This window comes from Sinohyriopsis cumingii, chromosome 14, assembly GCF_028554795.1.
Source record: "Sinohyriopsis cumingii isolate HCF-2022 chromosome 14, ASM2855479v2, whole genome shotgun sequence".
NCBI classification, from domain to species: Eukaryota; Metazoa; Mollusca; class Bivalvia; order Unionida; family Unionidae; genus Sinohyriopsis; species Sinohyriopsis cumingii.
Genome location: NC_142974.1, coordinates 92,914,778 through 92,932,251, shown reverse-complemented (window position 1 = coordinate 92,932,251; position 17,474 = coordinate 92,914,778). Strand labels below are relative to the sequence as shown.

The following is a 17,474-nucleotide window of genomic DNA, read 5'->3' as shown; positions in this document are numbered from 1 at the left end:
CGAAAATTGGAAGCCTAACTATTGTCTTTGGAGAAAATATTAAATATCCCTGTCAGATAATGAATCTGAATAAAATAGAAATGGACGTAACGACTAGGAAATGTATCAGATTGATAACACTAACTTTCGCTAAATGTACAATGTCATGAAGAGGTAAATATCACGATGCGGAGGGATATTGCATCGTTTTGGAAATGTTGTGAAATGCTTATTTATACGTGTTCGTAAGAAGTGTTATTATCCTAGTTTTATATCCTTTGACACATAAACTGCACTGTGTTGTGCACTGAATTTAAATATTACATTTATTTTTCTTCAGCTCGAAGCTGGAGTTTGGTAATGTTAACAAGAGTTTCCTGCATCAGGAAACAAAGTTATTGTAGGCCCGATAGGTTTCTTTGCTAGAGATCACGGGAAGGAAACGTTAATTATCTTCATCTGTGCACGCGTCAGGATTCCAGAATTATTTCAATTCTAGTCCACCTGGTTTTGACTTGGTGTTTGGCAAATTGTGCTAAGGCCAATGGCTGAAATGGGCGGTTTTCATGGAACGAGAAACATAGTGTGTGTATTTCGTTGTCTGTAATGTGAGCTTTAGAAATATGCATGTATGAATTCAAATATATGTGTTGGAATAAGAAGACAAACCTGATTCTTATTTCAGGTTTGACATTATTAAGCGATAAGATGATATATATTAATTAAGTTAGAGAGTTCAAGATTGAGAGAAAGCGTTGTAGATGTTGCTAATATGACAACCTTACTCTTGTGTAAATAGAAATTCGTGGAGAAAAGATAATTTGGACTTGAATAGTTAGAAGAAAATAAACCAGACTTTATTTTAGCACATTTACTTAAACATAACGATATTATTGATACAAAATCTTGCACTGAGATATCATTATATAGATCTCTTTCAGGCAACATTATTAATTATAGAAAGGACAATTATTTCGAAAATTGAATAAATTAATATCTTCAGTGCGCTATACCTGTCCGATTGGATACATGGGATTCAAGGGATTCAAAGGTAATTAAATACGATATATATATATATATATATATATATATATATATATATATATATATATATATATATATATATATCTTTGCGAGAAGGAGAGAGTGAGAAGAAAACAGATGGTTTGGTTGTGTGTCTGTATGTGTGTATGTATGTGTTTCATTACGGTAATGTATACAGGTATTAATTTTTTTTCTTCAGCGCGGATACAATGTCTCATCTGGAACAGGGATTCTACAGGTAAGTATATACATTTCATATACATATAAATATATATGAGATAGACAGAGACAGAGAAACTGCATGTGTGTCTGTGTGTGGATGGGTTTGTATGCGATTCTTATCGCTAACATATACCAGTATTTATATTTATGCACGATGTTTAAATGTGCAATATCATGGAAAGGTAAATGTCACGATACCGGCGAAAATTGTAGAATTATATGGGTAGTGGACAGTGTCTTAAACAAAATGTCGATGTGTTTTTGCAAGTTTTTCCTGGATTACAAAAGAAATTTTTTGTAGGCGAGATAGGTTTCCGTCCCAAATATGACAGGATATAAAACTTAAATGTTACATGTCTGCATGTATCAGACTTCGAACAGTATTTCAAATCATGTCCGCATAGTTTTGACTTGATGAATAACAAGTTATGGTCAATGGATAAAATATGACAAGAGAGGAGTTGTACAGTTTTTGTATAAATCTCTCTGTGCTTTGTTAATTTTACTACCATTGCAGTTTCACGAAAGGTAAAGTTACAATAATGGCGGGTCAATGTCGTTTGGTGTTCTGTCGAATCATTTGCTTTTGCGTGTCTTTTTTTGGTCGTGCTTTGATCGATTTTCTTGTATATATTTTTTTATTGAAATGCTGAATGTGTGTTCCAATGACAACTCTAGAAGTTTTATGATTTTCATCTTAGGATTATTCAACAAGACGATGAATATTAATAAGTTAATATGTTTAGCGCGTACGATGTGTCATTATCCTCGATGCTAGAATTGGGTACTGACAGGGTTGAATATTTATTTGAAACTATATGATGACTTTGCCATGGTGTCAGACGTTTTGAACTTATATCTCAAAGCGTTCCAATATTTAATTAATTTGTACAACGTTCTTTTGCATGCAAGTTCATGGACATAATTCACTGTAATGAATGAAGCGAATGCTTCTACAATATTTGTTAACGAAAGAATGTTTGGTTTTGTAGTATATGCTGATGGTTGAATCCATACAATCGAAACTAAAATAAAATATTTCATTAGGTCATAAATTCCATTCCATTAATGACGGCCCTTTATATCCCTCAATTCCAAGAGTTTATGTCATCTTCATCATTTTCATATCTCATACGTTATTGGGGTAGATCACAGAGCAAAGTGGAATAGACAATATAGTTGTAAAATAATGAATTATATGCTTAAATATCGGAAACTTGATGTCTGGCGGATCAATGTGGAATATTGACGGATAGGAATGAAACAACATTATTTGGAAATTATTCAAATAATAGAATAAAATACAATCCAGGAAAATAAATATTTGTTACCCTATGCTCGAAAATTAAAAATCTAAAGAAGATTATCTTTGAAGAAATTAACAAACACTCATGTCAGGTAATGAATATGAATAAAATTCATATAGACATAACCACTAGGCAATGCAGCAAATTGAAATATATAACTTTTCCTAAATGTGCAATGTCGTAAAGAGATAAGTGTCACAATGCGGAGGGAAATTCTCTCCTTTTTGAAAATGTGAAATGCTTATTTGTACGTGTTCGTTGCTAGCGTTCATATCTTTGTTTAATATATTTTGAAACTTAAACTGCATGTTGTTATGCAATGAATTTAACTGTTAAATATCTTTCTTTTCAGTGCGAAGAAGTATCGAATGTCGAAACTGTAAGGATAATTGTATACATGTGTGTGTATATATATATATATATATATATATATATATATATATATATATATATATCTGTGTGTGTGTGTGTGTTTGTGTGTTTGTATATATGTGTGCGTGCTTGAATGTGTATGTGTGTATGTGTGCGTGTTTGCATGTGTGTGTATGTATGTGTGCGTGTTTGCGTGTTTCCCAATGCGAGGGAGATAGAGGCAGAGAGGGATTGCGTGTGAGTTTGTGTGTGTCTGGGTACGCATTGTTTACTTACGGAAATAAGTACCAGTATTAATTTTTATGCGGGATGTTTTAAATACGCAATATCTTCAATAGGTACATTTCGCGATACGGGCGGATATTGTAAATTTATATGGTCATGGCCTGTGTCTTAAGCAAAGTATTGATCCTTGTTGCAAGTGTTTCTTGGATTGCGAAACAAATTTGTTTTAGTCGATATTTGTTTCTGTCTTTAACAGGAAAGGAAATAATATCGAAATGTTTTGATCTCAGCGCGTGCCAGGCTTCCAAAAGTATTTCAATTCATATCCGCCTTGTTTTGAATTAATGTTTAGCAAAGAATTGTCAACGGCTGAAATGTGAGGTTTACATGAAAATGAAAACGTTGCGTTTTATATTTCCATCTCTGCATTGTCACGTTTAGAAAGGATGTCTCTAGATTTGCGGTATGGGCTATGTTCTTTTGACAGACAATATATTGGAGAATGTTTGCAATGGTGCCATGTATGTAAAAGGAATAGTCTCTGTCACATTTAGAAAGTATTATATGTCTCTAAAATATGACCGGAATGGAAGTTGTTAGTAAATATATATCCGCACTCTCTGTCGCTTTTGAAGTACGCGACATATTTACATAGTTTGATTGCATCGATATCATATGTGTGACAAGAGAGAGGTTGTAAAAGTTTTATATAGGTATCCTTGTGTTTTATTAACCTTACTACTAAAGCAATTTCATGACAGGTAAAGATACAATAATGGCGGATCAAAGTCATATGGTGTTCAGCTGAATTCTTTATTTTTGCATGTCTTTTTGGAGTCGTGTGTATATCTATCTTCTTGTTATATTTTTAAATTTTAATGCTGTGTGTGCGTTTTCCAATAGGAGAACTAACCTCATTATGATTTAATGTTTTTAGGATGATTCAACAACAAGGCGATGCATATTGATAAGTTAATATGTTTAGCGCGTACGATGCGTCATCATTCTCGATTCTTAGATTGGGTACTGATAGGGGCTAATATTTATTTCAAATTACATAATTATTTTTGTCATGGTATCAGCCTTTTAGAACTTTTATCTGAAAGGGTTCCTATTTCAGTTAATCTGTACAACGTTCATTTGTACGGAAGATCATAGGAAGAAATTTTTATCGAACCGGGCAATGACTTAAGCAAATGTTTTTTCTGATATTTGGGAATGAAAGGATGTTGATTTTGTAGCATATGCTGATTTTTGAATCCGTACAATCAAGCCTGGAATAAAATATTTCATTACATCGTAAATTATATTCGTCATAGTGAAGTCCATTTATATCCCACAATTCCAAGAGTTTATGTCATCATCATCATCATTATTCCTATAGTCCCCATCGTGTAAAGATGGAAATTAATAACTAAGAAAAGCAAAGGAAAAGATTAGTGGTGTCATGAAAGAGATAAAGGAGGAGAAGGAGGATGAAGAGGAAAGAATAAGAATACGCAAATGGAACGAAAAAATTGAAAAAGAAGAAGAAAATGAAAAGAGGAAGAAAGAAGAGGAGAAAGAGGAGGAAGAGAAGAAGAAAGAAGAGGAGGAGAAGAAAAAAAAGAAAGGGAAGAAGAGTGTAGGAGATAAAATAAGAACTTGGTGGAGAAAAAGAAGAAATTAGAAGAAGAAAACCCAAAGGCCCTTTTCAGGGCCCCCATATTTCTCGAAAAGAGATAGCCTTTCCACTGCCTACCCCTTTTTTAAAAATTAAATTTAAATTTAAAAAAATTGTTTTTTTAAAAAAAAAATCCCATATTCAATTCCCCTTGACGCTAGACAGTCCCACGATTTATTCCCATGTTAAATTTCCCTTGACGCTAGACAGTCCCACGATTTATTCCCATGTTAAATTCCCTTGACGCTAGATTGTCCCACGATTTTTCTCCATGTTAATTTTCCATTGACGCTAGATTATCCCAAGGGGTTCTGTAATGCTAATTCCCATTGACGCTAGGGTATCCCCCTTCACTACTAACCGGGCAATGACTAAAGCAAATGTTTTTTCTGATATTTGGGAATGAAAGGATGTTGATTTTGTAGCATATGCTGACTTTTGAATCCGTACAATCAAGCCTGGAATAAAATATTTCATTACATCGTAAATTATATTCGTCATAGTGAAGTCCATTTATATCCCACAATTCCAAGAGTTTATGTCATCATCATCATTTTCATGTCTCATACCTTATTGGTGTAGATCACAGAACAAAGTTGAATAGGAAATAAATTTGTAGAACAATGAGTTATGTGCTTAAATATCCCAACCTTGATGCCTGTCCGATCAATGACGAATATTGACAGATAGGAATGAAAGACTTATGTTTGGACATTACGCACATCTTGGAATAAAATGCAATATTGAAACATAAATCTTTGATACAATATGCTCGAAAATTGGAAGCCTAACTATTGTCTTTGGAGAAAATATTAAATATCCCTGTCAGATAATGAATCTGAATAAAATAGAAATGGACGTAACGACTAGGAAATGTATCAGATTGATAACACTAACTTTCGCTAAATGTACAATGTCATGAAGAGGTAAATATCACGATGCGGAGGGATATTGCATCGTTTTGGAAATGTTGTGAAATGCTTATTTATACGTGTTCGTAAGAAGTGTTATTATCCTAGTTTTATATCCTTTGACACATAAACTGCACTGTGTTGTGCACTGAATTTAAATATTACATTTATTTTTCTTCAGCTCGAAGCTGGAGTTTGGTAATGTTAACAAGAGTTTCCTGCATCAGGAAACAAAGTTATTGTAGGCCCGATAGGTTTCTTTGCTAGAGATCACGGGAAGGAAACGTTAATTATCTTGATCTGTGCACGCGTCAGGATTCCAGAATTATTTCAATTCTAGTCCACCTGGTTTTGACTTGGTGTTTGGCAAATTGTGCTAAGGCCAATGGCTGAAATGGGCGGTTTTCATGGAACGAGAAACATAGTGTGTGTATTTCGTTGTCTGTAATGTGAGCTTTAGAAATATGCATGTATGAATTCAAATATATGTGTTGGAATAAGAAGACAAACCTGATTCTTATTTCAGGTTTGACATTATTAAGCGATAAGATGATATATATTAATTAAGTTAGAGAGTTCAAGATTGAGAGAAAGCGTTGTAGATGTTGCTAATATGACAACCTTACTCTTGTGTAAATAGAAATTCGTGGAGAAAAGATAATTTGGACTTGAATAGTTAGAAGAAAATAAACCAGACTTTATTTTAGCACATTTACTTAAACATAACGATATTATTGATACAAAATCTTGCACTGAGATATCATTATATAGATCTCTTTCAGGCAACATTATTAATTATAGAAAGGACAATTATTTCGAAAATTGAATAAATTAATATCTTCAGTGCGCTATACCTGTCCGATTGGATACATGGGATTCAAGGGATTCAAAGGTAATTAAATACGATATATATATATATATATATATATATATATATATATATATATATATATATATATATATCTTTGCGAGAAGGAGAGAGTGAGAAGAAAACAGATGGTTTGGTTGTGTGTCTGTATGTGTGTATGTATGTGTTTCATTACGGTAATGTATACAGGTATTAATTTTTTTTCTTCGGCGCGGATACAATGTCTCATCTGGAACAGGGATTCTACAGGTAAGTATATACATTTCATATACATATAAATATATATGAGATAGACAGAGACAGAGAAACTGCATGTGTGTCTGTGTGTGGATGGGTTTGTATGCGATTCTTATCGCTAACATATACCAGTATTTATATTTATGCACGATGTTTAAATGTGCAATATCATGGAAAGGTAAATGTCACGATACCGGCGAAAATTGTAGAATTATATGGGTAGTGGACAGTGTCTTAAACAAAATGTCGATGTGTTTTTGCAAGTTTTTCCTGGATTACAAAAGAAATTTTTTGTAGGCGAGATAGGTTTCCGTCCCAAATATGACAGGATATAAAACTTAAATGTTACATGTCTGCATGTATCAGACTTCGAACAGTATTTCAAATCATGTCCGCATAGTTTTGACTTGATGAATAACAAGTTATGGTCAATGGATAAAATATGACAAGAGAGGAGTTGTACAGTTTTTGTATAAATCTCTCTGTGCTTTGTTAATTTTACTACCATTGCAGTTTCACGAAAGGTAAAGTTACAATAATGGCGGGTCAATGTCGTTTGGTGTTCTGTCGAATCATTTGCTTTTGCGTGTCTTTTTTTGGTCGTGCTTTGATCGATTTTCTTGTATATATTTTTTTTATTGAAATGCTGAATGTGTGTTCCAATGACAACTCTAGAAGTTTTATGATTTTCATCTTAGGATTATTCAACAAGACGATGAATATTAATAAGTTAATATGTTTAGCGCGTACGATGTGTCATTATCCTCGATGCTAGAATTGGGTACTGACAGGGTTGAATATTTATTTGAAACTATATGATGACTTTGCCATGGTGTCAGACGTTTTGAACTTATATCTCAAAGCGTTCCAATATTTAATTAATTTGTACAACGTTCTTTTGCATGCAAGTTCATGGACATAATTCACTGTAATGAATGAAGCGAATGCTTCTACGATATTTGTTAACGAAAGAATGTTTGGTTTTGTAGTATATGCTGATGGTTGAATCCATACAATCGAAACTAAAATAAAATATTTCATTAGGTCATAAATTCCATTCCATTAATGACGGCCCTTTATATCCCTCAATTCCAAGAGTTTATGTCATCTTCATCATTTTCATATCTCATACGTTATTGGGGTAGATCACAGAGCAAAGTGGAATAGACAATATAGTTGTAAAATAATGAATTATATGCTTAAATATCGGAAACTTGATGTCTGGCGGATCAATGTGGAATATTGACGGATAGGAATGAAACAACATTATTTGGAAATTATTCAAATAATAGAATAAAATACAATCCAGGAAAATAAATATTTGTTACCCTATGCTCGAAAATTAAAAATCTAAAGAAGATTATCTTTGAAGAAATTAACAAACACTCATGTCAGGTAATGAATATGAATAAAATATATATAGACATAACCACTAGGCAATGCAGCAAATTGAAATATATAACTTTTCCTAAATGTGCAATGTCGTAAAGAGATAAGTGTCACAATGCGGAGGGAAATTCTCTCCTTTTTGAAAATGTGAAATGCTTATTTGTACGTGTTCGTTGCTAGCGTTCATATCTTTGTTTAATATATTTTGAAACTTAAACTGCATGTTGTTATGCAATGAATTTAACTGTTAAATATCTTTCTTTTCAGTGCGAAGAAGTATCGAATGTCGAAACTGTAAGGATAATTGTATACATGTGTGTATATATATATATATATATATATATATATATATATATATATATACATATATATCTGTGTGTGTGTGTGTGTTTGTGTGTTTGTATATATGTGTGCGTGCTTGAATGTGTATGTGTGTATGTGTGCGTGTTTGCATGTGTGTGTATGTATGTGTGCGTGTTTGCGTGTTTCCCAATGCGAGGGAGATAGAGGCAGAGAGGGATTGCGTGTGAGTTTGTGTGTGTCTGGGTACGCATTGTTTACTTACGGAAATAAGTACCAGTATTAATTTTTATGCGGGATGTTTTAAATACGCAATATCTTCAATAGGTACATTTCGCGATACGGGCGGATATTGTAAATTTATATGGTCATGGCCTGTGTCTTAAGCAAAGTATTGATCCTTGTTGCAAGTGTTTCTTGGATTGCGAAACAAATTTGTTTTAGTCGATATTTGTTTCTGTCTTTAACAGGAAAGGAAATAATATCGAAATGTTTTGATCTCAGCGCGTGCCAGGCTTCCAAAAGTATTTCAATTCATATCCGCCTTGTTTTGAATTAATGTTTAGCAAAGAATTGTCAACGGCTGAAATGTGAGGTTTACATGAAAATGAAAACGTTGCGTTTTATATTTCCATCTCTGCATTGTCACGTTTAGAAAGGATGTCTCTAGATTTGCGGTATGGGCTATGTTCTTATGACAGACAATATATTGGAGAATGTTTGCAATGGTGCCATGTATGTAAAAGGAATAGTCTCTGTCACATTTAGAAAGTATTATATGTCTCTAAAATATGACCGGAATGGAAGTTGTTAGTAAATATATATCCGCACTCTCTGTCGCTTTTGAAGTACGCGACATATTTACATAGTTTGATTGCATCGATATCATATGTGTGACAAGAGAGAGGTTGTAAAAGTTTTATATAGGTATCCTTGTGTTTTATTAACCTTACTACTAAAGCAATTTCATGACAGGTAAAGATACAATAATGGCGGATCAAAGTCATATGGTGTTCAGCTGAATTCTTTATTTTTGCATGTCTTTTTGGAGTCGTGTGTATATCTATCTTCTTGTTATATTTTTAAATTTTAATGCTGTGTGTGCGTTTTCCAATAGGAGAACTAACCTCATTATGATTTAATGTTTTTAGGATGATTCAACAACAAGGCGATGCATATTGATAAGTTAATATGTTTAGCGCGTACGATGCGTCATCATTCTCGATTCTTAGATTGGGTACTGATAGGGGCTAATATTTATTTCAAATTACATAATTATTTTTGTCATGGTATCAGCCTTTTAGAACTTTTATCTGAAAGGGTTCCTATTTCAGTTAATCTGTACAACGTTCATTTGTACGGAAGATCATAGGAAGAAATTTTTATCGAACCGGGCAATGACTTAAGCAAATGTTTTTTCTGATATTTGGGAATGAAAGGATGTTGATTTTGTAGCATATGCTGATTTTTGAATCCGTACAATCAAGCCTGGAATAAAATATTTCATTACATCGTAAATTATATTCGTCATAGTGAAGTCCATTTATATCCCACAATTCCAAGAGTTTATGTCATCATCATCATCATTATTCCTATAGTCCCCATCGTGTAAAGATGGAAATTAATAACTAAGAAAAGCAAAGGAAAAGATTAGTGGTGTCATGAAAGAGATAAAGGAGGAGAAGGAGGATGAAGAGGAAAGAATAAGAATACGCAAATGGAACGAAAAAATTGAAAAAGAAGAAGAAAATGAAAAGAGGAAGAAAGAAGAGGAGAAAGAGGAGGAAGAGAAGAAGAAAGAAGAGGAGGAGAAGAAAAAAAAGAAAGGGAAGAAGAGTGTAGGAGATAAAATAAGAACTTGGTGGAGAAAAAGAAGAAATTAGAAGAAGAAAACCCAAAGGCCCTTTTCAGGGCCCCCATATTTCTCGAAAAGAGATAGCCTTTCCACTGCCTACCCCTTTTTTAAAAATTAAATTTAAATTTAAAAAAATTGTTTTTTTAAAAAAAAAATCCCATATTCAATTCCCCTTGACGCTAGACAGTCCCACGATTTATTCCCATGTTAAATTTCCCTTGACGCTAGACAGTCCCACGATTTATTCCCATGTTAAATTCCCTTGACGCTAGATTGTCCCACGATTTTTCTCCATGTTAATTTTCCATTGACGCTAGATTATCCCAAGGGGTTCTGTAATGCTAATTCCCATTGACGCTAGGGTATCCCCCTTCACTACTAACCGGGCAATGACTAAAGCAAATGTTTTTTCTGATATTTGGGAATGAAAGGATGTTGATTTTGTAGCATATGCTGACTTTTGAATCCGTACAATCAAGCCTGGAATAAAATATTTCATTACATCGTAAATTATATTCGTCATAGTGAAGTCCATTTATATCCCACAATTCCAAGAGTTTATGTCATCATCATCATTTTCATGTCTCATACCTTATTGGTGTAGATCACAGAACAAAGTTGAATAGGAAATAAATTTGTAGAACAATGAGTTATGTGCTTAAATATCCCAACCTTGATGCCTGTCCGATCAATGACGAATATTGACAGATAGGAATGAAAGACTTATGTTTGGACATTACGCACATCTTGGAATAAAATGCAATATTGAAACATAAATCTTTGATACAATATGCTCGAAAATTGGAAGCCTAACTATTGTCTTTGGAGAAAATATTAAATATCCCTGTTAGATAATGAATCTGAATAAAATAGAAATGGACGTAACGACTAGGAAATGTATCAGATTGATAACACTAACTTTCGCTAAATGTACAATGTCATGAAGAGGTAAATATCACGATGCGGAGGGATATTGCATCGTTTTGGAAATGTTGTGAAATGCTTATTTATACGTGTTCGTAAGAAGTGTTATTATCCTAGTTTTATATCCTTTGACACATAAACTGCACTGTGTTGTGCACTGAATTTAAATATTACATTTATTTTTCTTCAGCTCGAAGCTGGAGTTTGGTAATGTTAACAAGAGTTTCCTGCATCAGGAAACAAAGTTATTGTAGGCCCGATAGGTTTCTTTGCTAGAGATCACGGGAAGGAAACGTTAATTATCTTGATCTGTGCACGCGTCAGGATTCCAGAATTATTTCAATTCTAGTCCACCTGGTTTTGACTTGGTGTTTGGCAAATTGTGCTAAGGCCAATGGCTGAAATGGGCGGTTTTCATGGAACGAGAAACATAGTGTGTGTATTTCGTTGTCTGTAATGTGAGCTTTAGAAATATGCATGTATGAATTCAAATATATGTGTTGGAATAAGAAGACAAACCTGATTCTTATTTCAGGTTTGACATTATTAAGCGATAAGATGATATATATTAATTAAGTTAGAGAGTTCAAGATTGAGAGAAAGCGTTGTAGATGTTGCTAATATGACAACCTTACTCTTGTGTAAATAGAAATTCGTGGAGAAAAGATAATTTGGACTTGAATAGTTAGAAGAAAATAAACCAGACTTTATTTTAGCACATTTACTTAAACATAACGATATTATTGATACAAAATCTTGCACTGAGATATCATTATATAGATCTCTTTCAGGCAACATTATTAATTATAGAAAGGACAATTATTTCGAAAATTGAATAAATTAATATCTTCAGTGCGCTATACCTGTCCGATTGGATACATGGGATTCAAGGGATTCAAAGGTAATTAAATACGATATATATATATATATATATATATATATATATATATATATATATATATATATATATATATATATATATATATATATATATATATATATATATATATATATATATATATCTTTGCGAGAAGGAGAGAGTGAGAAGAAAACAGATGGTTTGGTTGTGTGTCTGTATGTGTGTATGTATGTGTTTCATTACGGTAATGTATACAGGTATTAATTTTTTTTCTTCAGCGCGGATACAATGTCTCATCTGGAACAGGGATTCTACAGGTAAGTATATACATTTCATATACATATAAATATATATGAGATAGACAGAGACAGAGAAACTGCATGTGTGTCTGTGTGTGGATGGGTTTGTATGCGATTCTTATCGCTAACATATACCAGTATTTATATTTATGCACGATGTTTAAATGTGCAATATCATGGAAAGGTAAATGTCACGATACCGGCGAAAATTGTAGAATTATATGGGTAGTGGACAGTGTCTTAAACAAAATGTCGATGTGTTTTTGCAAGTTTTTCCTGGATTACAAAAGAAATTTTTTGTAGGCGAGATAGGTTTCCGTCCCAAATATGACAGGATATAAAACTTAAATGTTACATGTCTGCATGTATCAGACTTCGAACAGTATTTCAAATCATGTCCGCATAGTTTTGACTTGATGAATAACAAGTTATGGTCAATGGATAAAATATGACAAGAGAGGAGTTGTACAGTTTTTGTATAAATCTCTCTGTGCTTTGTTAATTTTACTACCATTGCAGTTTCACGAAAGGTAAAGTTACAATAATGGCGGGTCAATGTCGTTTGGTGTTCTGTCGAATCATTTGCTTTTGCGTGTCTTTTTTTGGTCGTGCTTTGATCGATTTTCTTGTATATATTTTTTTTATTGAAATGCTGAATGTGTGTTCCAATGACAACTCTAGAAGTTTTATGATTTTCATCTTAGGATTATTCAACAAGACGATGAATATTAATAAGTTAATATGTTTAGCGCGTACGATGTGTCATTATCCTCGATGCTAGAATTGGGTACTGACAGGGTTGAATATTTATTTGAAACTATATGATGACTTTGCCATGGTGTCAGACGTTTTGAACTTATATCTCAAAGCGTTCCAATATTTAATTAATTTGTACAACGTTCTTTTGCATGCAAGTTCATGGACATAATTCACTGTAATGAATGAAGCGAATGCTTCTACGATATTTGTTAACGAAAGAATGTTTGGTTTTGTAGTATATGCTGATGGTTGAATCCATACAATCGAAACTAAAATAAAATATTTCATTAGGTCATAAATTCCATTCCATTAATGACGGCCCTTTATATCCCTCAATTCCAAGAGTTTATGTCATCTTCATCATTTTCATATCTCATACGTTATTGGGGTAGATCACAGAGCAAAGTGGAATAGACAATATAGTTGTAAAATAATGAATTATATGCTTAAATATCGGAAACTTGATGTCTGGCGGATCAATGTGGAATATTGACGGATAGGAATGAAACAACATTATTTGGAAATTATTCAAATAATAGAATAAAATACAATCCAGGAAAATAAATATTTGTTACCCTATGCTCGAAAATTAAAAATCTAAAGAAGATTATCTTTGAAGAAATTAACAAACACTCATGTCAGGTAATGAATATGAATAAAATATATATAGACATAACCACTAGGCAATGCAGCAAATTGAAATATATAACTTTTCCTAAATGTGCAATGTCGTAAAGAGATAAGTGTCACAATGCGGAGGGAAATTCTCTCCTTTTTGAAAATGTGAAATGCTTATTTGTACGTGTTCGTTGCTAGCGTTCATATCTTTGTTTAATATATTTTGAAACTTAAACTGCATGTTGTTATGCAATGAATTTAACTGTTAAATATCTTTCTTTTCAGTGCGAAGAAGTATCGAATGTCGAAACTGTAAGGATAATTGTATACATGTGTGTATATATATATATATATATATATATATATATATATATATATATATATATATATATATATATATATATATATCTGTGTGTGTGTGTGTGTTTGTGTGTTTGTATATATGTGTGCGTGCTTGAATGTGTATGTGTGTATGTGTGCGTGTTTGCATGTGTGTGTATGTATGTGTGCGTGTTTGCGTGTTTCCCAATGCGAGGGAGATAGAGGCAGAGAGGGATTGCGTGTGAGTTTGTGTGTGTCTGGGTACGCATTGTTTACTTACGGAAATAAGTACCAGTATTAATTTTTATGCGGGATGTTTTAAATACGCAATATCTTCAATAGGTACATTTCGCGATACGGGCGGATATTGTAAATTTATATGGTCATGGCCTGTGTCTTAAGCAAAGTATTGATCCTTGTTGCAAGTGTTTCTTGGATTGCGAAACAAATTTGTTTTAGTCGATATTTGTTTCTGTCTTTAACAGGAAAGGAAATAATATCGAAATGTTTTGATCTCAGCGCGTGCCAGGCTTCCAAAAGTATTTCAATTCATATCCGCCTTGTTTTGAATTAATGTTTAGCAAAGAATTGTCAACGGCTGAAATGTGAGGTTTACATGAAAATGAAAACGTTGCGTTTTATATTTCCATCTCTGCATTGTCACGTTTAGAAAGGATGTCTCTAGATTTGCGGTATGGGCTATGTTCTTATGACAGACAATATATTGGAGAATGTTTGCAATGGTGCCATGTATGTAAAAGGAATAGTCTCTGTCACATTTAGAAAGTATTATATGTCTCTAAAATATGACCGGAATGGAAGTTGTTAGTAAATATATATCCGCACTCTCTGTCGCTTTTGAAGTACGCGACATATTTACATAGTTTGATTGCATCGATATCATATGTGTGACAAGAGAGAGGTTGTAAAAGTTTTATATAGGTATCCTTGTGTTTTATTAACCTTACTACTAAAGCAATTTCATGACAGGTAAAGATACAATAATGGCGGATCAAAGTCATATGGTGTTCAGCTGAATTCTTTATTTTTGCATGTCTTTTTGGAGTCGTGTGTATATCTATCTTCTTGTTATATTTTTAAATTTTAATGCTGTGTGTGCGTTTTCCAATAGGAGAACTAACCTCATTATGATTTAATGTTTTTAGGATGATTCAACAACAAGGCGATGCATATTGATAAGTTAATATGTTTAGCGCGTACGATGCGTCATCATTCTCGATTCTTAGATTGGGTACTGATAGGGGCTAATATTTATTTCAAATTACATAATTATTTTTGTCATGGTATCAGCCTTTTAGAACTTTTATCTGAAAGGGTTCCTATTTCAGTTAATCTGTACAACGTTCATTTGTACGGAAGATCATAGGAAGAAATTTTTATCGAACCGGGCAATGACTTAAGCAAATGTTTTTTCTGATATTTGGGAATGAAAGGATGTTGATTTTGTAGCATATGCTGATTTTTGAATCCGTACAATCAAGCCTGGAATAAAATATTTCATTACATCGTAAATTATATTCGTCATAGTGAAGTCCATTTATATCCCACAATTCCAAGAGTTTATGTCATCATCATCATCATTATTCCTATAGTCCCCATCGTGTAAAGATGGAAATTAATAACTAAGAAAAGCAAAGGAAAAGATTAGTGGTGTCATGAAAGAGATAAAGGAGGAGAAGGAGGATGAAGAGGAAAGAATAAGAATACGCAAATGGAACGAAAAAATTGAAAAAGAAGAAGAAAATGAAAAGAGGAAGAAAGAAGAGGAGAAAGAGGAGGAAGAGAAGAAGAAAGAAGAGGAGGAGAAGAAAAAAAAGAAAGGGAAGAAGAGTGTAGGAGATAAAATAAGAACTTGGTGGAGAAAAAGAAGAAATTAGAAGAAGAAAACCCAAAGGCCCTTTTCAGGGCCCCCATATTTCTCGAAAAGAGATAGCCTTTCCACTGCCTACCCCTTTTTTAAAAATTAAATTTAAATTTAAAAAAATTGTTTTTTTAAAAAAAAAATCCCATATTCAATTCCCCTTGACGCTAGACAGTCCCACGATTTATTCCCATGTTAAATTTCCCTTGACGCTAGACAGTCCCACGATTTATTCCCATGTTAAATTCCCTTGACGCTAGATTGTCCCACGATTTTTCTCCATGTTAATTTTCCATTGACGCTAGATTATCCCAAGGGGTTCTGTAATGCTAATTCCCATTGACGCTAGGGTATCCCCCTTCACTACTAACCGGGCAATGACTAAAGCAAATGTTTTTTCTGATATTTGGGAATGAAAGGATGTTGATTTTGTAGCATATGCTGACTTTTGAATCCGTACAATCAAGCCTGGAATAAAATATTTCATTACATCGTAAATTATATTCGTCATAGTGAAGTCCATTTATATCCCACAATTCCAAGAGTTTATGTCATCATCATCATTTTCATGTCTCATACCTTATTGGTGTAGATCACAGAACAAAGTTGAATAGGAAATAAATTTGTAGAACAATGAGTTATGTGCTTAAATATCCCAACCTTGATGCCTGTCCGATCAATGACGAATATTGACAGATAGGAATGAAAGACTTATGTTTGGACATTACGCACATCTTGGAATAAAATGCAATATTGAAACATAAATCTTTGATACAATATGCTCGAAAATTGGAAGCCTAACTATTGTCTTTGGAGAAAATATTAAATATCCCTGTCAGATAATGAATCTGAATAAAATAGAAATGGACGTAACGACTAGGAAATGTATCAGATTGATAACACTAACTTTCGCTAAATGTACAATGTCATGAAGAGGTAAATATCACGATGCGGAGGGATATTGCATCGTTTTGGAAATGTTGTGAAATGCTTATTTATACGTGTTCGTAAGAAGTGTTATTATCCTAGTTTTATATCCTTTGACACATAAACTGCACTGTGTTGTGCACTGAATTTAAATATTACATTTATTTTTCTTCAGCTCGAAGCTGGAGTTTGGTAATGTTAACAAGAGTTTCCTGCATCAGGAAACAAAGTTATTGTAGGCCCGATAGGTTTCTTTGCTAGAGATCACGGGAAGGAAACGTTAATTATCTTCATCTGTGCACGCGTCAGGATTCCAGAATTATTTCAATTCTAGTCCACCTGGTTTTGACTTGGTGTTTGGCAAATTGTGCTAAGGCCAATGGCTGAAATGGGCGGTTTTCATGGAACGAGAAACATAGTGTGTGTATTTCGTTGTCTGTAATGTGAGCTTTAGAAATATGCATGTATGAATTCAAATATATGTGTTGGAATAAGAAGACAAACCTGATTCTT

The 17,474-nt window shown here is 33.1% G+C and overlaps 1 protein-coding gene across 1 annotated transcript in view; it reads left to right on the top strand.

Annotated features, from left to right (window-relative positions):
- LOC149784407 (uncharacterized) overlaps positions 1-17,474 on the top strand; it is a 105,941-nt gene that overhangs the window by 52,001 nt on the left and 36,466 nt on the right. The window contains exons 9-10 of the mRNA XM_089932986.1: positions 1,223-1,261; positions 12,434-12,472. Of these exons, the coding sequence (XP_089789112.1) occupies positions 1,223-1,261; positions 12,434-12,472 (78 nt within the window). The remainder of the gene's footprint in view (positions 1-1,222; positions 1,262-12,433; positions 12,473-17,474) is intronic.